The 26,233-nt window shown below is 45.9% G+C and overlaps 4 protein-coding genes across 8 annotated transcripts; 3 read left to right on the top strand and 1 right to left on the bottom strand.

Moving 5' to 3' along the window:
• The first annotated feature begins 5,282 nt into the window (after positions 1 to 5,282).
• LOC120687681 (transcription factor UNE12-like) lies at positions 5,283 to 9,126 on the top strand. 2 transcript variants are annotated; one of them, XM_039969711.1, is made up of 7 exons: positions 5,283 to 5,625; positions 5,749 to 5,841; positions 5,957 to 6,079; positions 6,760 to 6,825; positions 7,211 to 7,276; positions 7,361 to 7,435; positions 8,412 to 9,126. In XM_039969711.1, the coding sequence occupies exons 1-7, from the start codon at positions 5,428 to 5,430 to the stop codon at positions 8,640 to 8,642; spliced, it is 852 nt and encodes a 283-aa protein (XP_039825645.1). In that variant the 5' UTR covers positions 5,283 to 5,427; the 3' UTR covers positions 8,643 to 9,126. The 2 variants fall into 2 exon arrangements, with proteins under 2 accessions (XP_039825645.1, XP_039825644.1); XM_039969710.1 differs by having other exon boundaries at positions 7,211 to 7,282.
• A 2,013-nt stretch (positions 9,127 to 11,139) lies between these two features.
• On the top strand, positions 11,140 to 14,299 carry LOC120687680 (rRNA-processing protein efg1-like). The gene is made up of 8 exons (XM_039969709.1): positions 11,140 to 11,444; positions 12,093 to 12,222; positions 12,327 to 12,439; positions 12,552 to 12,690; positions 12,798 to 12,906; positions 13,111 to 13,174; positions 13,274 to 13,513; positions 14,050 to 14,299. The coding sequence occupies exons 1-8, from the start codon at positions 11,286 to 11,288 to the stop codon at positions 14,053 to 14,055; spliced, it is 960 nt and encodes a 319-aa protein (XP_039825643.1). The 5' UTR covers positions 11,140 to 11,285; the 3' UTR covers positions 14,056 to 14,299.
• A 1,081-nt stretch (positions 14,300 to 15,380) lies between these two features.
• LOC120687683 (auxin-responsive protein IAA14-like) lies at positions 15,381 to 16,841 on the bottom strand. Its single transcript, XM_039969712.1, has 4 exons — positions 16,509 to 16,841; positions 16,084 to 16,383; positions 15,890 to 15,979; positions 15,381 to 15,859 (listed from the first exon to the last, which is right to left on the bottom strand). Exons 1-3 carry the CDS (start codon positions 16,835 to 16,837, stop codon positions 15,922 to 15,924), a joined length of 687 nt encoding a protein of 228 aa, XP_039825646.1. The 5' UTR covers positions 16,838 to 16,841; the 3' UTR covers positions 15,381 to 15,859; positions 15,890 to 15,921.
• Positions 16,842 to 21,343: 4,502 nt separating this feature from the next.
• LOC120692599 lies at positions 21,344 to 25,885 on the top strand. 4 transcript variants are annotated; one of them, XR_005682678.1, is made up of 6 exons: positions 21,344 to 21,638; positions 21,841 to 21,954; positions 23,050 to 23,148; positions 23,266 to 23,389; positions 23,843 to 24,050; positions 24,441 to 25,885. XR_005682678.1 is itself a non-coding variant. In XM_039975958.1 (6 exons), the coding sequence occupies exons 4-6, from the start codon at positions 23,282 to 23,284 to the stop codon at positions 25,236 to 25,238; spliced, it is 1,119 nt and encodes a 372-aa protein (XP_039831892.1). In that variant the 5' UTR covers positions 21,361 to 21,638; positions 21,841 to 21,954; positions 23,050 to 23,148; positions 23,266 to 23,281; the 3' UTR covers positions 25,239 to 25,885. The 4 variants fall into 4 exon arrangements, 2 of the variants coding, with proteins under 2 accessions (XP_039831892.1, XP_039831893.1); XM_039975958.1 differs by having other exon boundaries at positions 21,361 to 21,638; positions 23,266 to 23,394; XR_005682677.1 differs by lacking the exon at positions 23,266 to 23,389 and having other exon boundaries at positions 21,354 to 21,638.
• Positions 25,886 to 26,233: the final 348 nt, after the last annotated feature.

Raw genomic sequence — 26,233 nt, 5'->3', positions numbered from 1 at the left:
GTTAATGTGAATGTAATTTCATGAAATAAATAAAATTAGTTGAGTAATCCATATTATTGTATGAAAATTATACTTGTGTCTGATAATTAAGTGGAAATTATAAAAAATAATATATATATATATATAACACATAAAGAATAAGGGTACAATACATATATAATAAAAGTATTCGAATTATCAATACTTTTGTATATAATAGTAGAAACTGATTCAAGTACATCAAAGATTAGCGGTAACAGACTCTCTCTTGAAAAATGTCCCTTGATTATGATCACGGCGCAAGTATGGAGCATCATCATTGGCTAGCAGGATGCATGGATCAGCATTTACTTCGAAAGGTGGAATGGCAACAAAGTTATTATATTTTTCTGACAAGTCTGTTTTGTCCTCCACTCCAACGATGTTTCTCTTCCCTGATAGAACTATGTATCGATTAGTCTCATGATCCTTTTGCTTGTTTATCCCCTTCTTTGGCTTGCTGGACATGTCTTTAATGTAGAAAATCTGAGCGACATCCTGAGCTAGGACAAACGGCTCATCTCTATACCCAAGATTGTTGAGATCAACTATTGTCATTTCATACTCATCTTTTGTTACCCCTCCTCTAGATAGCTTAACCTATTGGCAACGAAATAGAGGCACCTTGAAATTGGGACCGTAATCCAGCTCCCATATCTCTTCAATGTAGCCGTAATATGTGTCCTTTTTTTTCATTATTGACTGTGGCATCCATACGAACACCGCTGTTTTGGTTGGTACTCTTTTTATCTTGGGCTATTGTATAAAATGTGTTTCCATTTATCTCGTGCCCTTGGTATGTTAAGATATTCCAAGATGGTCCCCTAGCCAATAAGAACAGTTGTTCACTTATATCCATGTTATGCATTAGATGCTTCCGCAAGCAGCTGCCGAAAGTATTTATGTGCTCACGTGTAATCCATGCCTCAGACTTTTTCGGGAATTCGGAGAGCAGAATTTTCTTGTGTTCCTCGATATACGGGTCAACCAAGGATGATTGTTGAAGAACCGCATAATGCGTTTTCTTGAATGAGAAATCATTTGTGCAGACATAAAATTTCTTTCCTAATGTACCCTTTCCAGTTAGTCTCCCCTCGTATCGCGATTCAGGGACCCCAATCGGTTTAAGGTCATCAATAAAGTCAACACAAAATTCAATGACCTCCTCAGTTCCGTAGGCACTGGCGATGCTTTCTTCTGGACGAGCTCGATTACGAACACATTTCTTGAGTACTCCGATGAATCTTTCGAATGAGAACATGTTGTGTAGAAATACTGGTCCGAGGATATCAATCTCTTTCACAAGGTGCACTAGAAGATGTGTCATGATGTTGAAGAAAGATGGTGGAAATATCAGCTCAAAGCCAACAAGGCATTGCACCACATCGTTTTGCAGCTTTATCAAATTGTCCGAGTCAATTATCTTCTGAGAAACTGCGTTGAGGAAGGCACATAGCTTCATGATGGTTAACTGGACATTATCAGGCAGAATCCCCCGCAGCACAACCGGAAGAAGTTCGGTCATAAGCACGTGGCAGTCATGGGACTTGAGATTTGTAAATTGCTTCTCTGCCAAATTTAAGATTCTTTTTATATTGGATGAGTATCCAGATGGAACCTTTATACTGCTCAAACAGTCAAACATGGTTTCCTTCTCTTCCTTCCTAAGAGTATAGCTAGCAGGACTTAAGTATTCTCGTCCATTATCTCGCTGTTGTGGATGTAAGACATCTCGTTCTTCCATACGTTGCAATTCTTGACGTGCTTCTACTGCATCTTTTGTCTTTCCGTAAACTCTCAAGAATGCTATCAAGTTGACACAAAGATTCTTCGTGAGGTGCATCACATCAATGCATGACAAACATCTAACACTTCCCAATACGGTAGCTCCCAAAATATAGATTTCTTCTTCCACATGGGCGCCATTCCGTTTTCGTTCGAAATAGGTTGGCTACCAGGTCCCTTTCCAAAAATAACTTCTAGATCTTTTACCATGTTGAAGACGTTTTTACCACTATGGTGCATCGGTTTGGTTCGGTGGTTCGCTTGGCCTTTGAAATGGTTGCCCTTCTTTCGTACCGCATATCTGATGGGAAGAAACCGACGATGACCCATGTATATAACCTTCTTACAGTGAGTCAACTATATATTATCGGTATCATCTAAATAGTGTGTGCATGATTTATATCCCTTGTTCGAATGTCCTGACAAGTTACTAAGAGCAGGTCAGTCATTGATCGTTACGAACAGCAATGCTCGTAGATTGAAATTTTCCTATTTGTATTCATCCCACATCCGTACACCTTCATCGCCTCAGAGCAATAAGAGTTCTTCGACCAATGGTCTTAGGTACACATCATTGTCATTTCCGGACTGCTTTGGGCCCGGGATAAGCACTGGCATCATGATGAACTTCCGTTTCATGCAGAGCAATGGTGGAAGATTGTACATACAAATAGTCACAGGCCAAGTGCTATGACCACTGCTCATATCACCAAAATGATTCATGCCATCCGTACTCAAACCGAACCTTATGTTTCTCGAATCCAAATCAAATTCAGGGTACGTTCTATCTATTTTTCTCCACTGCGACCCATCAGCGGGGTGTCTCAACATCGAGTCTTGCTTGCGTTCCTCTTTGTGCCATCGCATCAACTTAGTATTATCTTTATTTCTAAACAGATGCTTCAAACATGGTATTATAGGCGAATACCACATGACCTTCGCAGGAACTCTCTTCCGGGGGGACTCACCCTCGACATCGCCAGGATCATCTTTTCTAATCTTGTAACGCAATGCACTGCATACGGGACATGCATCCAAATTCTCGTATTCGCCTCAGTTGAGGATGCAATCGTTGGGGCATGCATGTATCTTTTGCACTTCCAATCCTAGAGGGCAAGCAAGTTGTTTGGCTTCATACGTTGTGGTAGGCAATTCGTTGTCCTTAGGAAGTATTTTTTAACAAGTTTGAGTAATTCACCAAATCTCTTGTCGGATACACAATTTGTCACCTTCCATTGCAGCAACTCCAAGGTAGTGTCAAGTTTCTTCAATCCATTTTGACAATCTGGGTACAACAACTTACTGTGGTCCTCTAACATATTCTGGAACTTCAACCTCTCCGTTTCACTCTCACAGTCTGCCTGCACATTGTGCAATGCCTGCCCCAGATCATCGCTGGGACCATTTTCTGCTACATCTACTTCGGGCTCTTCCATGGGAATATCGTCATCGAATGCACCGAATCCAGCATTCCCGAGAAAGTGGTCGTCAAAATCTTCTTCTTCATTGTCTTCCATGGTAACCCTCTGTTCTCCGTGCTTCGTCCAACAAACATACTTCTCCATGAAATCATTTGCGAAAATGTGGCTGTGTAGGATTCTTGAAGATGAGTAATCCTTTTTATTATTGCAATGAACACACAGGCAGCACATAAAACCATTCTGCTTGTTTGCCTCAGCCGCAGACAAAAATAATGCAGGCCTTCAATGAATTCGTTCGAACGTCAGTCATCATTGTACATCCATTACCGGTTCATCTGCATTTTAAAGAAATCGATTTTAATTCTTTACACGTATCGAATAAATAAAATATATCAAACCTAAATTAAACTAAATGTAATATAACATGAATAATTAAAAGATCGGCAATATCCATCATACATCTTGATTAATTAAAAGGAATACTTAATCCATTACAGAACTTAACAAAGCAGTACTCAACATGAAACTTAAAAATTCGGACAACAACACATAGATTTTCAACCGTCCTTGCGTGGGAACGCAGAATGCTCTAACGGATTTCTTGCTGGCGCAGAAGAAGATGGTGGAACTGAAACCTCCGAGTTTGGTGGTGACGAACCGTAACGCCACAATAAATCCTCAAGATCAAACGGAGGTTACTTGCCCCTTGCCACGCATTCTCTATATTTTTTTCCAAATAACGGAGCGCTGCCCTATGAAAAGCACTGGGTTTCTTGGACCGACGACCTACTCGAGTTGTGCCCTTCTCTCCAGAAGGACAACGATCACCCCCACCGGCGCCACTCCCTCCACTGCTAAAGCCATATTTTACTGGAAAATACCTTTATTTTTCACAAAATTATAAATTCTTACCATTACAATGCAAATATTATTTACTATTATAATTACAATGATCAGATTAATAACTCTTGCAAATAACAATGAAATCATATAAAAAAGACAAAATTTCTATAACTCCTAATTATTTTGACACCCTTCAGTTCTAGGAGAACACTCTTTTCAATATCCAGAAACACCCTTTAGTGCCACCTCCGTTGAATGGAGATCAACATCGTATACTTGTTTCGAAATAAAGATTTTTTAAGCTTCTAGATGGTTTCAGTGTGAGCATGAACGAATACATCACTAGAGTGTCAAAATAATCCATTCATAATACAAAAAATTCTAATATACTCATTTCATTAATTCATTCATGAATACAAAAATCAACTATCCACAATATGGTCATATATACAAGTACATCACATGAAGTGTTTACACCCATTCTAAAAATTTCTACTATCCACATACTCATCTAAATCTAAAAGAAAATCACACCTACATATGCAATCTAAATGTCCAAGATATGAGCTAGCTACACATTTTCTCTATTTCTAAAGCATGAAATAAGCTATACAAGCCAAGGAAGAAGAGAAAAACAAGCCCCAAACCTTTAGCGCCGATGGATGGATGGGGAATCAAAGATCTTCACAAATATGGTGAAGAAATGAGCAAGAACTCCCCTCTTTCGTGTCAAAAACAACAAGAACAAGTGAGCTGAATGGCTCGGGCGGGGGAAGAGAGAAGGGGATAAGGGGGCTAAGGAGTTTTGTCCCGGTTGAAGACACCAACCGGGACAAAAGGGCCCTTTTGTCCCGGTTGGTGTCTCCAACCGGGACAAAAGACCCCTGTCCCCCTGCTGGCCCTGCTAGCCGTTGGACCCGGGACAAAAGCCACCTATTGTCCCGGGCCCAAAGGCAGTTATGATAAATGGCCTGGAACAAAGCCATGTTCTGTAGTAGTGATATTGGGCCTCCATTCTTATTCTGGACCGTACCACACGCTTTTTTTTTGTTATATTGTTTTGCTGACTGGATCAGTTTTTGCTAAACCAAGCCCATCAACACAAACAGACATAATCCTACCTCGGCCCATTGGCGCACATTTCAGCACACATGTGGCTCAGGCCCACTTCGTTATGACACGACCGGAGAGAGTGAATAAAAAGGCGAGGGAGCAACCCACCCACCACCACTCCTCGATCCCCACTTCACTCGCCGACGACCAGGCGGCCCCGTTCCGGGCCGTCGGCGGCAGCCGGAGAGTGAGGCCGAGCAACCAATTGTACCTTCGCCAGCAGGCGCAGTGGACCCGTCGTCGGGACATGGCCGGGCAGCCTCCACAGGGCCCGGAGGACGACTTCCTCGACCAGTTCTTCTCCATGGCCGGCGGCTCCTACTCCGCCGCGGCCGCGGGGGGCGGCCGCGTCGCGGGGGACCAGCCCTTCTCCCTCGCTCTCAGCCTAGACGCGGCGGCGGCCGAGGCTTCCGGGAGCGGGAAGCACGCAGAGGGCGGCAAGGCGGTGAGAGCCCCTCTCGCGTCTGTATTCTGCCGTCTCTGCTTTCCCCTTTTCTGGCTTTCGCCTTTGCACCAACCAAACTAGCGCGTGTGTGCTGCGTGCTAAGCTTCTCGCTCGCCTCTGCAGGATCGGGAGGTCGTGCAGCTCCCCGGGCTTTTCCCGCCGGTGTTCGGCGGTGGTATGCAGCCGCCCCAACTCCGCCCCAGCCCGCCTACCCAGGTACTAAGCACGCACTGCAGCGGAGGTGTGGAAATCATGCGTGTTTTCATGGCTAATTGCTGTTTTTCCCCCGCCTAACCATGCCATTTCCTTTTGTTTTCTGGTTGGGTTTTAGGTGTTCCACGCGCAGCAGCCGAAGCAAGGCGGGGCGGCTGTGGGGCCTCAGCCGCCGGCACCAAGGCCGAAGGTGCGGGCGCGGCGTGGGCAGGCAACTGACCCCCACAGCATCGCGGAGAGGGTACTGAACAATCTCTGAAGTCAAATCGTGTGCCTGGGTCTTCGGTTCCAGAATTATTTTGTTAGTGCGATCTGTATAAAGCCGTAACCTGACATTGTTAAGGGGATCAAGGATTAGATTTCGGTTTAGTGTTTCTCATGGTTTAGAATTGGGTTGCCGAGTGCTTACTCCTAGGTGGTTGTTCGATATCCGCAGGCAATCATTTGTCCCATGTGCCACTTTGCACTTTGTGAGTAACAGCTCTGAATTGTCCCATGTCCTGTTTTGTATGCTCTGCATTTTCCTTCGGTGCAAGCAATCAGTATCTCAGGTTCAAAGAGGGCTGTTGTGTTCACTAGTCTACGGACCGTGGTTTGGCGGGGGCATGTGGTCTTTTCTTCCTGAAGTCTCATAACTGTTATGTTATTGACTTATTGTATTGTATTATAAGTTGGATGATTCATATGTCATAGTGCAGTTGTGTAGCATGTGCTTTTTTCTTCAAGGTAGCCTATTTTCTTTGAACTTCAGTAATAACATGCATTAGTATCAGGAGAATTATGCCTGCTTCTTGTGCTTATACTTATGGATGTCCACCTAGTTTAAGCTTTACGTTCTTTTCACTTTTCATTTGTTTTCCATTTTACAGTCCTCTATTTGCTTATTCAGCAGTATTATGAACGTTGTTTGTTCTACTGCAGCTACGAAGAGAGAGAATAGCAGAAAGGATGAGGGCCCTACAGGAACTGGTGCCCAATACAAACAAGGTAATATTGTTATCATATTTGTAGGTGTTATTATAATGATGAGGACCCTATGTTGCTATGGTTCACATGCCTGCCCTTCACAGAATTTCAGCAAGTGGTCTAGGCTCATTCTGTGCTGACAACACTATACTAACATTGTGCTTTTTGTCATTTTGACAATTAAGTCTTGCGCTTTTGAAGAACGTATTATCTCACCTGATACTATGCTAGATGAGTGTAGTATGCCTTTTCTTGATATAAGCAAGCACGTATCCTCAGGATCATGTAAATATTTGGGACAACACTTGATTTTGAATTCCCAGATCCAGATTTTCTTTCACCTAGTAATATGACAAGATGACGACACACAAAATTCTGATATTATGTTTTATTTTAAACTATGCAGACAGATAGGGCAGCTATGCTAGATGAGATCCTCGATTATGTGAAGTTTCTGAGGCTTCAAGTCAAGGTGCAGGTCATTATGCTAATATATTTGAAGCGTTAACCACCAATTCCGTTACTGTTTTGATGAAACCTTGTACTGTAATGTTAGGTACTAAGCATGAGCAGGCTGGGCGGTGCTGGTGCTGTTGCGCAATTGGTTGCTGATATCCCTCTTTCAGTTAAGGTAAGCTGTGATTTGTGACTAATGCAGGATTATGGAGTATTGCCTTCTGATAACTTCACTTTACAGCCATGCACATAGATTTAATATGGGATTATCAGCGCAAGTTGCTCTTGATTTTTTGTTCTGCTGTATCAAAATCAAGACATAATCATACCACCACAGTTATGACAAAGTGTTGCTCTTTTGTGCAATTTTGTAAATCTTAATTACAAATTTTAACCCTAATGATTGCCACTTGCTTGTCTGTTTTTCAGTTTGTGAATTGCTGATTGGGAACACATAGTCTTGTACAGCAGCTCAGTGCTCAAACTCCAACCGAAATTGCAACTAAATTATTAGATTTGCAACTAAATTTTGGTGAGGTTTAGATATGTTAGGTATTTTTTTATCAGTAGACAACATAACATTTTTTTTCTTGCAAGAATAATTCCAGTTCCAATTTCAAAATGTATTAGTAAATTTGTCATTGACATATATTTCTCTCGTTGAAGTTTCTCTCTTGCTCTTTTCTAGGCAATGGTGTTGAAAGTGGGGTCCATTCATCATCTTGTATCAACCATGGATTTTTATTCATTTTATGATATATTTTCTGATGTTACTACAAACTATTTCTACTCCTTGATTTCAGTGACACCACTGTAGGCCTACCTGTTCAAACTAACGAATCATTTCATCTTTACTATACAGCAGCTAGATGAAGCATATCAGCCATACTTTCTTGATTTGCCATCGCTATCTCTGTATCGTCTAGTTTTTCTTATCAGCATGCTTCTTCATGGATTCATAGGCATATGCCCTGCTTCAAAGCCCAATTTCTGCGCCTCGCATATCCTCAGATTGCTATAATATAATGAGATTCCTTTCTTTCTCGAATCATCGTGCCATGAATCGGAAAAATGAACTTGAGTGTCGTTTTCCATCTCTATATTTTCGTATCTGTTGGTTGTTGAATTGGATCTTGCTTTGATTTTGTTAGGGGGAAGCAAGTGATAGTGGGAGCAAACAGCAGATTTGGGAAAAGTGGTCAACGGATGGCACGGAAAGACAGATTGCAAAGCTGATGGAAGAAGACATTGGGGCAGCGATGCAATTTCTCCAGTCCAAAGCACTCTGCATGATGCCAATCTCTCTAGCCATGGCAATTTATGACACACAACATTCTCAGGATGGCCAACCAGTGAAGCCAGAACCCAACACTCCTTCCTAGTACAGTAGCAGCAACCATAGCATGCATCCTTACAACTACTAGCAGGCACCAATCTATCAAAGTGTAAGATAAACTGCTGGTTTTCGATTCACTAACAAGGAGGCAAGAAAAGACCTAAAAGATCCTCTCCACTTGAGGTTGTACCAATGGTATATGATATCACCTTCCTTTTCCAATCTTTTTTTCAAAGGTGCTTTAATTGCAAGGATATGGTAAGCAATAACCTGCTGATGCTCCTACATCTTTCAATGCCCCCTATGAGTGTGAGTGATGGAGAGAGCTACTAAAGAGTCTGGCATGTTCTCATAATGTTTCTTTCTGGGTCTGTAGTGCACTAGCCATACACTTTGTGGTGGGGACTGCTTTTTCGGTAGTGGGTGTATGGACTAATCAAAAGGGTTGATGTATGCGTGTGTCTGCTGCCTGCACAAATGGTTGACAAAATTTGAATACAAGATGAAATGGAAGATGGTGTTGATAGCAATGTCGTTCTTCTCCATTTTTCCAAAGTGAAGGGCCGAGGCTTTGGTCAATGGAGGCTGAGCATGCATTTCGGCGTGCTAGTGGGTCTGCTATCTACTTGCGATACTTTATTTATCGATGCACACTCTTGATGAGAACATTAGTATAAAGTTGGGATGGGATTAATCCTTAAAAGTACTGGCATCCTCTGTCATGAGTTATCTTCTGCACCATTATTGTTTCGCATAGTAATTTGTGGACAGCAGGCACTGTTCACTGCCAGTAATGGCGTGTTTACTTAGGGCGTGTTTAGTCCGCGAAATTTTTTGGATTTGGCTACTGTAGCACTTTCGTTTTTATTTAGTTATTAGTATCCAATTATGGACTAATTAGGCTCAAAAGATTCATCTCATCATTTACAGCTAAACTTTAGCTGTGCAATTGGTTATTTTTTAAAACTACATTTAATGCTCCATGCATGTGTCCAAAAATTCGATGTGATGGGGAATCTTGAAAACTTTTGGGAACTAAACAGGGCCTTAGTTTGTGGACTACTTCTGAGAATCTACAATCTGGGAAAAATGAGTGATTGCATGACTTTGGTGGTTTGTTTTATGATACTGTAAATAGTGCATTGAATTGTGTGCTTGCTTCTTGTCAATTGTTCACGAGCATTATTCCCATGAAGCACCTTATCTTTAGATCGCTTCTTTTTGAAGTTAGGTTGTTTGGTGGAATTGCCTCTGCAATCTGGGAGCGTTTGCGGCTGCCAAACTTTTATGTTTACTGGTTTGAACTTTGAAGTGTTGGTTTTCAAGAAAGAGTGTTGCCCTCATGTCTGCTTGAGGCGTTGTATTTTGTTGCCATTGTTTCACCTGTGTTTCTGTTTGATCAGTGTTGTTGAAAACTATTTCTAGTTAGTGCTTTTCTTCTCCCAAATGGTGTGTTATACTAGAATCCTGGAGTTATATCTGTGGTGTTATGCTAGAATCATTTCCCCCAACTTATTTTTTGTTTTTCTGTTTTGACATAAGCATAGTCAGTAATACCAAAGTTTCACAATTTGTCTGCTCAAGATAGTGTGAAACGAACTTATGTTGAATAGCTTCACACACATAAAAATATACCTTTTTATGGTGATTGGTAACAGTTGTACATTTCTTTGGTTCCTTTGGCTTTGTGTGCGCGAAACCTGGTACTGCTACACATGTTACTCCATGCTCGACACTCAACACAGCTTAAAATGTCTCTGGAGCTGATGTTCCTTTGTAATATCGTGTTCTTTTTAGCAGTAGTGAATGGGCGATCAGACTGTTTCCCACGTAATGCTGGCTGATTGTGCCGCGCCTCTGTTTCCTCGCATCATTTTGGCAGAAAGGATGTTTCCATGTTGGGCTCTGAAACTGCTAAAGTGCTGAACCCGTTGCTGATCGGGAACTGCAAGGTAGGGGTGGGAAGGAAATTGGAGCTGATCATGCCGGATCATTGTTTTCTTGCGTAGTGGATGGCAAAAGGACGGAATAGTTGTGGTGTGGTAATAGGTCATGACCCTAATATTTTCTTTACAATCCAATTTGGCTTTTAATATTTTTAGTTCAAAATTGTATAAAATTAGAGTCGGTCCTTTTAGGATCCGGTTCTTAGATTATTTAGGTCAAAAATTAAGGCTCTTTACCACCTCTAGGTGTGAGGTATTCGTGCAATCTCTTTGATATGGTGTAAGGTGTTCGTGCAGTTTCTCGATTAATTCGTTGAGACCCAGACTTCTCATCTTCCACGCTCGCTGCCAGATGAGAAGATAACAGAATGGTGCAGTTGAGCTGACGGGCCAATGATGAACGAAAATGGACCAGCAAATCAAATAAACATGGCCCAACAAATAAAAAACATATTCATTCCACAGCTGTGGCACAAATTTTAAAGGAATCGCATCCATAGATATTTGAGTGAAACACCCTAGAGATGAATAGAAATTCCGTATATTTTTAGTAAGCAACCAAGCAGACCTAAATATGCAGGCAGGCCCAACAGTTCTGGCAATTGCACTTTTGTGGCGAAACGCGCGAAAGCGCACGACCCACCCGGACACGGCCCAATCCAAGCCCCACCTGGCCACCTAGCGGCTAGCGCGCGCCACGCGAGCGGAACGCTCCTGGTCTTCCTCCGCCTAGGGTTCCGGCCATGGCGCACGGCGGCTACCCACGCCGCGGCGCCGCCGTCCGCCGGCCCAAGTCCTCGGCCTCCGCCGGCGTAGCCGACCGCAAGCGGAAGCGGCCTGCCACCGCCAAGACCGCCTCGCTTAAGAACCAGGTCCGCTCCACCGAGCGCTTCCTCCGCAAGGTACGTGCCTAACCCCGGGGTCTACTCGGTCGAGCTCGGGACCCTCTCGCTGCTCCTTGTTCTGTCCCGTCGATGGGTTTTAGCTGTTGCCTGTGGAGCAGTGGCTGTTTGGCTGCGAGCCTCTCGGTTCTCCAGTTAACTGAGACATTTCGCCAACCATGGAGTTGGACTTTAACTAAACATGGTAGTTTGGCATCGATGATTAATTGCTCGATTGCTAGTTATTGTTCACTAATTGCTAGGCTAGAGGCCTGTTGATGTTTCGACTGAGACCTCCCTTTGTTGCATTCAGCTCAGGTTCATGGTGTAGCTGGATTACTGTTCGTTTAGACAGCTTGTAAAGGTGTCATTCAGTATCAATATTGATTGAAACAATTAACATATGATATCTGCTGCTCAAGCTGATTGATCAGAAAAGATTATGAAAGGTCTCCATTTGTTCTTGTCAGAAGAGAAGTGAGTGAGGGAGTGTAATTAAACTTGATTTAAAAGGGTAGTCATGACTATGCTCATGCCAAGGAGGTGCCTTGTCTGTTTCTGTTTTCATGGATCGAGATTCTTTTCTGTACTCCCAATTACGGCAATGAACCATAGAGCCCTTTTTGTTTAGCCATGTTGATATGTCGATGCTATATGTTCAATTTTCAGGACCTTCCTGATGACATTAGGATTGCTCAAGAGAAGAAACTTGAAGAACTGAAGAAGCAGCAAGAGCTTCAGAATCAACTGGCTGTTCAACGGACAGTACAGTTGAGAGATAGGAAGATAAAATTCTTTGGTCTGTTATTACTCAGCTGTTTTATTCCTATCCATATCTGGTGCCTTTTTTTTCTGCGTGTCTGTGCTTACAATTTTCTTGGTGTTGGTGTTCAAACTACAAAGAGAGGCAAAAAATTGAGAGGATGATACGGCGCCTTGAGAAGCGGCAACGCTCAAATGGTGATGATGTTAGCAATAAGCTGTCGAAATTGCGAGAAGACCTTGAATATGTTAGAGTAAGCTTCCTACACTACTGCCCTGATGAACCTGCTTGAATCTTTCTCCCATTGTTTATCTGAACCTGCTTGACTTGTCAGCTAAAGCTTATATATCCTTCCTCATGTGTAGTTTTTCCCAAAGAATGAGAAATATGTCTCACTGTTTGCTGGAGGGAATACTGCGGATGCGGTTGAAGAGAGGACCAAGTGGCGTAAACAGATCAAAGAGAATCTCGTGGCTGCTGCAGCGAGTGGAAAAGATTTAGAAGGTGCATGTTTGTGTTACTAGTTCTCTTGATGACCTTTGAATGTACTGTCCATTTGACTGGATATCTAGTACGTAAATTACTAAACTCAATTCTTGACCATTCAACAGAGACAGCAAGTGATGATGATACCTTGGATGTGAGTGATGACGACTTCTTTATGTCTGGAAGTTCAAGTGATGAAGAGGCTGATGATGAGTGGACTGACAAAAGTGCTAAGTATGATTCACAAACCACAGCTCTTGGCCATTGCAGTTGCAACATGCTATTATGCTATCACTTATTTATGCAAAGTTCTAAATCTAATAAAATTAATTGAACTGTTCTTGGGTGAGCATGCTAGTGCTGTGCTAATGTGTTCTTATTTCTTTCTTTCTTTTTTTTGCTTGGTGTGCTAATGTTACTAGTACTAACCTTCTGCAGGGAGCCAGCTTCCAGTGCTTCAGGTAGGGCAGCATCTGGCATGTCAAGTGATGAAAAGAACCAGGTACTTTTAGAAGGGGCTGTTTTAGTTTTCTTCTGAGTTCTGACAAGCTAATACAATTTGCATTTCCTTGTATTTAACCCCACCTATTCTGTTTTGCAGCGTCAGAGAGATGCTCGGGTTCTTATGCCACCACCTCGCTCATTAGCTCCAAATAGAGGCAGATCTGCAGATAAACGTGTGATATCCAGCTCAAGCAATACTTCAAACAGCACAAGCGGCGAATCATTTAAGAGTAGAAGATTACCAAATCGTCCTGGGGATCATAACAGCAATCTGAGTTCCAATTCTGGTGCTCATAAACCACGTCGCAAGAGGAGGCATAAGAAGAAAAAGAAGCTGGTATAAATTTGCATCAACACTGTGCATCTTTTTAATGAGGCAATATTTTACAAAACAAAAGATAAATTTGTTCTAAAACCTTGCATCCAACCTGTTTTTTTTTAACCGCACTATGAGGTTCTATCTCTGTGGTCCCTTGGATGCTTCTGTGAAATCTGCATTTTGTTATCATCGTATTAGTATGCCCAAATAATCATAGTCTACATGTTGTGTGGGCACTCATAAGGCTTCGAAATCAAAAGGATTGTTCATGTATCGTACAATTCGCAAGTGGGGATATACACAAACAGTAACTGTGATAAAATACCAATAGCTTGGACAATTCTTTTTAAGATCATAGGAAGGGAAATCTAGCCACATGATGTTTGTGTAGCTGGTACCTATGTTTAGATAAGTTGATGATGGTATCTGCCCAGTTGGTTTTGCCTTATACCATTTGTCTGCCATAAAGAAGATTGTGTGATTAAACGTCTCTTGTACTTGATGTTATTAATCGATATATGCAGTCTCACGATGCTACTTGTGTACCTCAACAGGCATGAATATTCCTGAAGCGCGTGAACCTTGGGGGCCGGAAACTGAGATTCCCAGCAATGTTTGACTTTGATGATTTTGTGTGGTGTGCCTGAGCAAGTTGATGATTTTGTATGTCCCTGGTGTAAAACTACTCTGCATCCATTTGTTCACGGATGTCACTTACAGTGCCTAGACCCTGGCAATCTACCAATTACAGAACGGCGTGTTGGGTTTCCTCGCGAAATTACGTTTTTCATGATCCCTCATTAACTCATGGTACTGGAATGGTGGAATAGGGACAGCTCCATGGCTCCATGGCTCCATGGCTCCTGTGTCTTGATCTGAAATGGGGTGCTTTTATCCTTGCTAGGCTGTGAATTGGTTGTCTGCTGGCTGCTCCCAGCTCTCTGAGATCTCATGACCTGTATGCATGATACGTATGTTGCATTGTCCCCCAGCTGTCTGATTCGCATCTACTGTGTGGTGTGGGTCTGCTGCGCGTTGTCCGTTGCTGGAGCGTTTTCACCGCCAGTTGCAAAGGGGGCTTTTACTGTTGTTCTATAGTGCCCGGATTTCCCCCTTTACCGAGTGATGTTTACAGTGCCAGTAACATTTCGTTGTCGCCTGACTCGCTGCCTGAATTTCTCTTGCAGCCATGCACTTGCCTGGAGGTCCCGGCTGTGGTGGCCGCTGCGCTGCAGTGACATTCTGGCTGCAGGTCTCCTGGTGCCGTCGTCATCGCCCATCACCCATCCAGGGATTCCTCTGCGTCTTCTGCTGTGCTCTATGCTACGTGTCGTCACTCTCTAGTGTTCATGTGGTAAGCATGTATGCATCTGTGTGTTGCACGGGATCTTTTACTGTTTGGACGCTTGTGTTGCTATCTGCAAATATCCATCATCCTGCGTAACAGAACAAAAGATCAAAGGGGATCGGGGAGGGAATGCGTGCCTGTTCCTTTTTGGAGATTTGAAAGCTTGTTTGCCAATTTTTGGCACGAATCTTTGATATTATCGGTACAGAGATGGTTGCGGAAATGCACGGTTGTCTTGTGCCTGGCCATCCATGGCGCAGTCTTAACGGCAATCTCCCTGCTGTACCAAATTAGTTGTAAACGATGGTCATTGATGGCTATCGGTTAGCAGAAAGGACTTGTCGAGTTTACTCAGATCTAGTGCCTTGCAAGTCGCGATTTTTTTTTCCGTTACGACTTTTTCTCTCATGAACTGCGACGACACGCACTGCGAATGGGAAGACATGCATGAAGAGACAATGAAAAAGAATCAGCTTTTTTATCAGACAGAGCAGTTGGCACAAAAGTTTTTTTGTGAATTTTGTCATCGGGATGTACTAAGAAGAAAAGAACGTCGACACAATTTTATATGAAATCAAATTTCCCTCTCTTTTCTTTCACATATTTCGCTCATCACACCATCAAACTTTTTCACACATACAAAAGGGAAATTCAAAATTACAAATGAAACAGCTTCAGCTTATGTACACAGATCCTAGTTCGTCCCCTCCGCTACTTGGCTGAATGTGTGTGATCTGCAGACCAACACAGCACTGCCCATCTGATGACACGGGACAGCATGATGAGTACCCCGCCGTCACGCCCGTGTGTGTGTGGGTGTGTTCGTGTATGGGCAACCTGGCCTTAGAACACGATGCACCTAGGCATGCACGTATGGGCTGGCCGCCCTCCCCATGCCGCAGGTATCCATCGTCCGACGCCTTCAATCCCATCCATGTCTGTAGATCGATAGGAGCACCATGCGCATCCATCGAATGATCGATGATAGATCTCTCGTGAGTCTGACCAGATGACCTATACATCTGGTCCACACGCGTCCAACAAATTCTCGCGCGATGTGCGGACCTCGACACTCGGATCATCTTGCTTCAGAGCCCCTCATGATCCTCAGCTTCTTGCAAGAACAGATGAACATACTGCGAAAATCCACAGAAAATATATAGCAACTCGTCAGATCAGCTGATCCCTCCTTTGATCCATATATCCATGCATGGATCGGTATTCAGATCTTGGTACTTACTCCCATGGCACGTCGCCGGCGAGCATGAGGTCGCCGTCCTTGTCCTCGTAGGCGATGGCGAACTGGCAGGCGCCGTCGGCCGCCGAGGAGAAGCAGCCGAAGAGCGCGTCCCTCAGCTCCCTGTACCCGCCGTACGTCCGCAGGTCCACCTTCCGGAGGTAGGGCGCTCCGTCCATGCTCACCTTCACGTACAGGCCCCCCTGCTCCCCCTTCGTCGTCCTCGCCTCCGCCGCCTCCGCCGCCGCATGGAACGCGTTCTTCCGGTACGCCCTCACCGGCGGCCACCCCACCACCTGCACCCTGCGCGTTCACAAGCACAGTACACAAAGCGTCAGCTCAAGCTCAACTGCTGCTGCTGCTGAGGAAATTCAGATGAATTTAAGTCTCGCCGTCATGGGCCGGCGTGCAATCAACACGGCACTTACTTGGAGGCCGGCGCGGCGTCGTCGTCATGGCCACCGGTCCCGGAGGCCTCGCTCTTCACCGCCGGCGACGACCGTTTCGCCGCCGCCGGCTTCCTCGCCGGCTGCACGACCGTAACATCGCCGCCGGGCGGACCGAGACGCAGCTCCGCGTCGATCATCTCCATGGCCGAAACCACAAAAAGATCTCGGATAGATGCAACGACGACGAACTCGCCGAGAAGATAGCTAGAGAGGAAGAGGAAGAGAGTGAGAGACCGTGAGCCTGCCTGAGTATAGAATGCTTGGCTTGCACTGCTCGTCGTTCGGTTGCGTGCCTTGGAGGCTCGCATATATAGAGGCGGTTGGTTTTTGGTTAGCAAGCAGCTAGCAGTTGCGTGCACTAGTCCAAGGCTCCAAGCCCACTTGAAGCAGGGCAGCTAAGCCAGCTCGGACCAGGAGTCCAGGACACGTCGCTAGCTAGCCGTATGGCAGGTGGGGCCAGGGGGACACGGAGAGCGGGCTGTGGAGGCCGGGGTTGTGTGGCGCGCCGGGGCCCGGCCGACAGGCGGCGGGCCCAGGTCGGGGGTAGATTCCTTGCGACGGACGGCCGTTGCCGCGGGCCGGCAGCGCATGTGGGTGCGGCTGGGGGGTGGGCCAGGCGCTGCCGCTGCCGCTGCCGCTGCCGCTGCCAACCAGGCAGGCGGGGCTCACACGTGTCGCGGCTCGGCCAGTCTGGTCTCGCTTGGATGGGCCGGGGGCGTACCTCATGCATGGGCCACGTCGGCGCGTCCTCCGTGGTGCTCTGGTGGAGTGTAGACGTCGGATGGAGCTAGTGGTCGTATCGTACGCGTAGAGCGAGCTAGCGACGCGCGGCACAGGAGATTCGTCCTGGCGCCCCCGCAGAAGAGTACCAGACAGCCAGACAGTGCTAGCCTAGCCAGCCTGGAGACTTAAACCCTCTGCAAGTAACCTTGTTCAAATCTGAAATACGTTGTTTACTTTTTCAAAAAAAAAGGTCTGAAATAAATTGTAACGTGAACTCTTAGAACACACCTCCATATATCCAATGAGACAACGATGAACAGCAGAAATGTGTTGAGGACAATAGCAAAACTACTTTTTATATTTACGTCGATTATAAGATTTATTCGAACAAAATCCTTAGAACGCTGCCGTTTCGATTCAGTTGCTCCTGCACAATCAGGGGATGAGGAACAAAATCAACATCCCGGCCGGGAACCAAGCAGGCAGGTCAATGATGAACCATGCAGGCCAATCAGCCGCACGATACACTCGCGCGGCCTGCCCAACGATCGACGGATCGGCCCGGCATGCACCTTGCGCGCGGATCTCATGCGTTGCTGCCCTGGGGGCATCGGGCATGGCCCAACGGCGAGCATGCACCAACCAGGCAGGCAACGCACGCAAAGAGGAAATCATGCGGCGCACGCGCACAGACACAAGCATGCCGGCGTGGCAGCTACTACAGGAGAGGAGGAGGGTATAGATGAGCGCACCAACCTACCCAGAGCAGAGAGAGCAGCGGCACCGGACCAGACATGCTTTCGCCTGCCCGGTTGGTGCCTGTCCCCCTCTTGACAAGGTGTAAGGCGACCTCCAACGGTCCCATGTAAATGGCCCTTCCCCCTACGTAGGGGGAGCTTTGGAGGGAGGGAGCCCTCCAACGGCTCCCCCCATAGCTCCCTCTATATATGAGGGGAGTTGGAACTCCCCCCACATATAGAGTGAGTTCCAACTCCTCCTATATTCTAATCACACCATTTCGTCGCGATATTAATCTCGTTTGAGCCCCGTAATATGATAATAATATGTATTATGACAGTACAAATATTGTATGATTTTTTTTAAAATTCAAAAATGATAAAAAAAATAGTTAGTTAATGAGTGATAGTATATATGGGGAATAAACATGGGGGGAATGATTGGATAGAAGGAGTTATAGAGGGAGGAATCTTTTGAAGGGAAGTGGTAAAATATAGTAAATAATACGTTTGGGGGGGGAGTTGGATGGGGGGAATGGTTGGAAGTAGCCTAAGGAGCCAGCAGCACGCACGCACACGCATCTCCTCTGAACTCGCGTCCCCCGGCCGGCCGCCGCCGCCGCCTCGCGCCACCCATGCAATGCAGATCAAATCCTCCCAACCCACTGGTGTGTGTCGCGTCCACAGCTCCGGTCATGGCGGCTCGGGCATGATGGGTCGGTTAGTTGCCCTGCCAGTAGGTGCGCGCATGCAGCGCCTGGAACGATCGCTCCAACTCGCTGTCACGCCCGCACGTACGTGCTGCGCAGCCGCGGCGGCGTTGATTGTTCGGGCGGTGGCCGGTGGGTCACGGCATGTGCAGTAGCTAGACGGTATCGGTGGATGGATGCGAGAGCGAGAGGGCATGCCTGCGATACGTCCATGACGCCCGGCCGCCGTCGATCGCGAGGGATTGGGGCAGGGGAGAGTGCCGATCGAGCTCCTACCGCCCGGCACGGCCACGGCGTTGTGCTGTGCAGAGATTATGGCGCCGATCGAGTTGCCCGGAGCGCCGGGTCGATAATAATTGGAGATCGATCGAGCAACTTGCGATCGACGACGCACTAGTTCGTTCCTGCAACTTGGAGACGGTTCGTTGAGCGGTCGAGCGCGTCCATGCCGGTCGTCGTCTCGTCTCCGGTGGCAATGGCATCATCGCGAGGCAAGCTATATTCCTGAACAGTGCCGGGGATTCAGAAAGAAGCTTCGTTCCAAGTTCTCCGAAATGAAATAAAAGAAGCTTCTTCGATCTAGCTAGCTACCTAGCTAGGGAGCATGATTGCATTGGCTCGCAGTGCACATCCTCCATCGATACGGCATGGAGGCACAGGGACGCCAGGCCGGATCGACACATCCGGGCCCGGCGGGGCTCCGATCCGGCCGGCCGGAGCAGGCAAGCGCACCCGCGCGTCAGTTACGTAGGAGTAATGGCCAACAAGTCCCCCACCAGTCCACCACCACCCCTTCTGCTCCACGGCCGCGGGAGGAGACAGGAGAGGATGATCACTCAATGCAAGCCGCTGCCGCCGCCAGTTCGTCCACGGGAGCTCGCTAGCGCGCGTCACGCCACGAAGCCGGGCCGTGCGCTTGCCTATGCGCGCCGCACCTGCCCGCTCTCTTTACTCGCCTGCCGGCTGCTTGCCCCCGAGCAGCCAGCTCCGCACCCCACCGCCGGGCCACGGGCAGAACACGCGTGGCGCGCGCGCCGGCCACCACCGCGACCGCGCGGGGCGCGTACGTGCCGCGCGGGCGCGCACCCGCCGGCGGACGGGCTCCCCCACCGGCGTGGGCGCGCGTGCCGTGACCCCCTTCCGGGCGTACAGCCGCATGGGTCCTTGTCGAGCTACCTGTTGGTTCTCTGAAACTTGCATAGTTCCACTGGAGATCCCTGTTCCTGATCTCCTACGTCTTCAGCCAACGCCACTGGCTCTGAGCAGACGCCAAGCTACGGCTTTGTCTTCAGAACTTCAGATCACAACCGCAGGACCGATACATTGTTAGGAACACGTACAGTTCGACAGATGTAGCTGAACATTCACCTTAAGTCCTGACCAAAGATCTCAGGATCGACCTTGATCGCGTGATCGAGATGGGCCTACCGATACGTCTTGGCCTAACCGACCCATCAGTGTCTTCAGGGATGATAGATACAGGAGTAACAGTAAACCGCACGGTTGGCATATGCAAGGGCCTCGTCAGGTTGGTCGATGTCGACAATGGCCGCTTTGAAACCCCAAGACTGAAGACCAGGTTCACGGTCACCATCTGGGTTCTCAACAAGATAAAGACGCCGGCTGAGTGGGTGAAGGTCGCTGTGCCCTCCGGGTGAGCGATGAGCTCTGGACGCTCCCAAACTTCCGGGACTCGCCGCTGCCTCGGTCGGCACCTCTGCGCCCAACATGGTGAGCTCCAAGGGTGTTGGTCTTTGCCACTTCATTCTGGAGGATAAGTACTGTCATTTTGAGGACTGGATGATCACGTTCAACATGCATCAGAAGCATCTGTTGTCGTACGGGTGCCGGTACAATCCTCCAGCTTCAGGTGATCATTGTGATCTGTCTGTAGTCCCTGCCAATCCTTCAGAGCAAGTAACAACAAGCCAGGGGAGATTATTCCCTATCCGCTTTTCGGTACATAGCGTCAAGTCTGATAAGATCCGCCAGAAAACCAACAATTCTTGCAAGCAGAAGTAATTCCTCATGGTAACAAAATTGAATTACTGCCGATGCACAATTGATCCAATTTCAGATAGTTTCGCCACTATTGGCTTGTTGTCCTAGTTTCTCTAATGGAATGTTTGCCGAGCTAATAATTTTTCCTATTTCTATGATATATATATAGGGCCAGTTTGTTTGAGGTGCTAGCCTTTTCTTCCTAAAGCTAATAATAGCTTTTAGGTGATGCATTTAATAATTTTCTGCACTCCAAAAGCTAAAGAAGCTAAAAAAACTAAGTTTTTCAGGTTTCCATATTAAGTTATTAACTCAGTTTTTCTAAGCTTTAGGCTTTCCGAAAGTTGCATGAGAAGTTCACAGTTTATTTGAGCATCTATTTTTTTCACACTGAAAAGGCGTCCAGAAGCTTAAACAAATATGGCCTATAGTCTCCTAGATCTCTAGCAAGTCTTATGAATGCCTCAACATACGCAGTGCACCTAGACAAATTTCATTTTATTTAACATCTTGGGCGATATCTTTGGTTTAAGCTTTACTTGCTTGCTCTTCGGGTAATGTTTGCGTCCCAAGTTGTATTTTTCAAATAGTCCGGGTGTAAATCTTCCATTGTTATAATATAATAGCTGTCTTGATTCCGGGCCGAGGAAACCGAAGCTGTGGGCCAGCGCGTCGTGGGGGAGAGTCGGGAGGGGAGAAGCCCCGAAGCCGTCCCTACGCCGCTTCGTGCTCGGGCTCTTCCGGCCGGCGGCATGGACAGCGCCGTCCTCGCTTGCGAGGCGACAGCCGCCGCGGCCGCGCCTGGGGCGGGAGGGGGCGGAGGAGTCGGGGACGTGGTGAGGTTGAAGCGGTCGGCGCTCGCGGCGTGCCTCACGTGCCCGCTCTGCGGCCGCCTCCTCCGCGACGCCGCCACCGTCATCGAGTGCCTCCACACCTGTGTGAGTGCTCACCCTGGCCCACCAACCTTCCGTAAATGCCGTGCTATTTTTTTTGTTTGGGCAAAGGTGTGTGTTCCGTGCCCTTTTGGTGTGTCGAATTCACGTACTCCGTAAGTTTGTTGTAGTCTTGTAGAGAGGCTAAGCTCTAATGTTCCGCTCCCGGATGGAAGGCTGGATTCACTTTTTGCACTGTTTTTATTAGGGAATTGAGGTGATATGAGCGGTCGATTGCATGAACAGTGGCGGGTTCTGCCTATATACGCCGTGATCCATGAGAAATCACATAGCTTCTGCTTTTACCAGGAGGATGTACTAGGTAATGTTCAATTAAATGTTTCTTATTCATGAAAAGGTTACTTAATATTTTTATTGGGGAATTGTGGTGATGGAGGCTTGCGTTAACATCATAACACGGGGAAGGACTTTTTCTAGATTGCTCCCCCTTATACGGCAAGATTTGTTGCGAGCCTTTTTGTGAACGTGTTTGGAATAGGTGTATGCCACATTGCATGAAAAGCAACAATTTTGTGTATGGAAACATAGTTGTTGGAGTTTTATCGAGTGGGCTTGTTTTAAATAGTAACTATATGATTGTGTGGTTTGATGATTTAATAGTTCGCACCCAAGGTAAAAGTTAACATCGTAATTTTTTATGCTTGCCATCTGAAATTAGTAAATGTCAGGAAGTGAGGGGCAACCTGCACCTTTAGAAGTTCTGGTGAGTGTTCCAGTGTCTTTGTAAAGTTGGCCTTCTTGGTTAATGCGCACTCTGCAATATGTTAAGCAGATATCTATGTGTGAATTATAAGGTTTATAGGGCAAAAATGTTTTTTTTTGTTTATCCTGCTCTGGAGATTGTTCGATAACCTCTGTCTTGAGAAGAAATATGTTGTGTTGCATTCCTCGGTGAGGGAACGAAGTCCTTATTTATGGCGAGGTGCTATAGCATGTCGCCAGAGGGACTGAGGGAGAGCTGGAGGGGGGGGGGGTGACTTCTGCTATGTTTTTTTATAACTAATCAATGCACTTTCAAATCCAGCTGTGTGATCTGCTCAGCTGTGCAACTTCTAGTTCACTAAGGCCAATCTCAGTGGGAGAGTCATGGGAGTGTCATGAGCATTAAATTTGCTGATGTAGCAGAAGAGAGAGAAGAGGGAGTGTCATGAAATATGAGAGGAGTGTCATCACCATAACACTCCCACAGCTCGATTACCTAGTTCACAGTCTAGGTAACCGTGTGATGACACTCCCCACTGAGACTGGCCTAATGTTTCCCTTTGGATGTGCCAGCTGTGTGATCTGGTCAGACCCAGTTCACTAATGTTTCTATATCTATATTAGATTTGCAACTTCCAAAAAGGTAAATTATAGTTGTGCCTCTGCCATTAATTTTATAAGTACTTTTAATCAGTTTGCAGGAAGTGCATATTGGAAGAGTTCGTAAATAAGGAGTCTGCTGCTGCCCTATTTGTAGCATTGATTTGGGCTGTGCTCCGTTAAAGAAACTCAGGTTTTGTTTCTATTTTCTTGAAATATTTACATTCATTTCATTCCATAGTATTGCATTATCTTAGACTTTTTAGCTAACTTAAGGCATTGTTCAATTTAATTTTGTATCACTGCAAAGGTACCCCTTTTGAGTTATGGCATCAGTATTGAGTAAGCTAGTGCGAGTGTGCAACATTGCACAACACATGCACCAAATCTGGAAGAATATTTTATTGAACACCTCCCCTCCCTGGTATTCAGAAGTGAGGTACCCTGTCCTTAGCGATCTACTGTAGCATGTGCCGCACTGGCTTTTTGACATTTTGTTGCATGAAACAACATGTCATGTTGGGTCAACTTGCTTTGACAATGCCATGATTTTGGTGTATTAGTTGCATGATTTCATCATTTAAATTGTTACCAATCCATGTAATCTCCTTATGTACAACCGTGGCTACATGATGGTCATAACATGCTATATGTATGTTTCCTGTCTTATTTGGTTATCTTAGTTTTCTAGTTCCTCTGACCACAATAATGTGAAGATGCTTAATTTTTTATTTCTGAAGTGCCTAGATCACCCCATTAATTTTAACTCCAATAAATTCATCCCTTTTTAGTTTCAAAGCAACATATAATATATAGCATGTTAGGTTTTCTTGAAAGGTACTTGATCGATTTTATAATTTATGGCTGACATCTAATTTTCTGTACAGAATTGATCATAGTCTACAATATGTAAGGTCAAAGATATTTCCTAAGAAGCAAAAGGTTGAGGGCCCAGAAGTCAAATCATCAGTTGCATCACCTATCAAGAGGAAAGAACAATCTTTATTTTCATTGACGATTCCTGCTCCTCGAGTGTCTATGCAAAAATGCTTGACAAAGAGGAGAACAAAAGCTTCATGTTTAAACCTCTCTTTGGTATGTAGCTTTTCTTTTTTCTGATATCCTTATTAAATGATTGTACTGAGAAATTCTGATGGTTTTAGTTTGATAAATCCCACAGTTTAAAAAGCTGCTAGTGGCCAGATAACTCACTCTTGTCTTTGCCTATTTTTTCCTCTATTTTGTTTGCACATACATGTAGTATCAGGTGACTAATAAGATAATGCATATCAATTGATCCAACTGTTTTGAACCGATTAGCGTGAGCCTTAGAGTGTTCCTGTATGTGTTATGCCTTGGGAACATTTGTTTAGTCTTCCTTTTTGTCTCGAACATTGATATTTTCCATGTATATCGTTATCACTTTCCATGTTGATAAGGTTGCCTGGAACCTGAATGTGATTTATCCACGCATCATATGCACAGTGGACCCCAGAGCAGCGTGAGCAATACCTAGGAGAGGATGATGCACTCCGCCAGGCAGAGGTTCAGGCAGGACTCGTGGGCATCCAGACCATACTTCACGGTGATGATCTATCTAAGGATGACTCATCCGATGCTGACTTCGTTATTCCAGATGTCACACCTTTCAGACGCACTCACGACGATGAGGTAGGTGGCTCTGGTTCAGCAGCACCTCAGGCTACTCAGACTCCTCCAGCTCCATTGGCTCAGTCCCCAGTGCCTGATCTTGCCTCACAGCTAGCAGTCTTAACTGATCTTGCCTCACAGCTAGCAGTCATTAAGACGATGGAAAATAAAACTCAACAGATGCACCAGGCTTATCTTGTAGAGTCGCAGAAGGCAGAGGATAGGTTTTGGGTTATGCTTGAGCACCAGAAGAGATTGCTTGAGACCATTGAGCAGCAGCAGCGCCGGTTAGACTACTACTTTCAGTACATGTTTCATGGCGTTCCTGTCCCTCCTCCACTACCTGCCCAGACCGTTCCTCTTGCACAGCTTCAGAGTCCGGTAGTGCCTCCGCTGATATTTCCAGTAGCTACACCAAGAGTTATTCCTCAGATACCGCAGCCAGCTGCTTCCGTGCCATACTCACTTGGCACTTGCGCAGCTGGATGTTTCGATGTCGTTTCGCTCTCGCACATCAGCGCTACTAGGACAGGATGCCACTACTTCGACACCAGCAGCGTCTGTCTCAGTGCCAGCGTCAGCTGGTGGGCTCGCCTAGTATTCTGTCACTCGCCAGCTCGGTTTTACCTATAGCGAGCTTACTGGTCTGGCTACTCCATCACTATCAGCTTCAGCACAGATGGATGCCGAGCAGACTGCAGCTTAGACACGTGCCCATACTTCAGCACCAACAATTCTGCAAGTTCCAGATATGGGATTCTCAGTTGCACCGGTTCTTACAGCTACAGCAGTTACCACTGAGTCCGTCCCATGTGTTATAGCTCCCGTCGCACCCTCAACGTCCCAGTCCATTGAGCAGTCCTCCACAGAGTCAGATCCAGTGATGGTTGCTCTTCGTGACATGACTCCGTCTCCCAAGGACACTCCTGCATCTCCTCCAGCTTCTGGCGCCTAGAGTTTTTGATGCTTGACGCAAAAGGGGGAGAGAGTAGAGAGATAGAGTCAGGGGGAGCTTCTGGTAGCTAGGCTTTTGGATCTTAGATGTGCCACTCTCATGCATCATATTTACTTTTGTGCACTTGTATATATTGCCGTATATACTGCCTGCTACCGTGTTTGACATGTGTTTGCGCCTAATCCATATCATTTGCCATGTCTTTTGATAATTGCTTATGTGTTTGATCGCTTGTATCTTTATTCATACGTGTTGTTGCATTTGACTTGCATGAACTTGGCTAACACTTTTCTCCTATTTGGAACAAGTTCATGCACTTCAAGTATGTCGTACCTCACATTCCTTTCAAATTATTTATTTTGACGTTGTATTGTCATCAATCACCAAAAAGGGAGAGATTGGAAGAGCATCTAAACCTCTAATTTGATTTTGGCGATTAATGACAACATAATTATTGCGACTAACATGTGTTTTGCAGCAGCAATCTTAAGTTAGTGCAATAATAGGTTTTCTTGGTATTCTTGGCCCTATTGTTGTGGTTTTCATTGTATTGTTTCAAATGGTATGCTCGAAGATCAAGGATAAGCTAGTTCTAAGTGTCATTTGATGTTGAGAGACACTTAGGGTAGTTTAGGAATTTGTTTTTCCTTTGGCCGTACTATAAAAGGGGGCA

This window comes from Panicum virgatum, chromosome 9N, assembly GCF_016808335.1.
Source record: "Panicum virgatum strain AP13 chromosome 9N, P.virgatum_v5, whole genome shotgun sequence".
In the NCBI taxonomy this organism is placed as follows: Eukaryota; Viridiplantae; Streptophyta; class Magnoliopsida; order Poales; family Poaceae; genus Panicum; species Panicum virgatum.
Note: the sequence above shows the minus strand (reverse complement) of the source record. Positions and strands in the feature narration are given on the sequence as shown.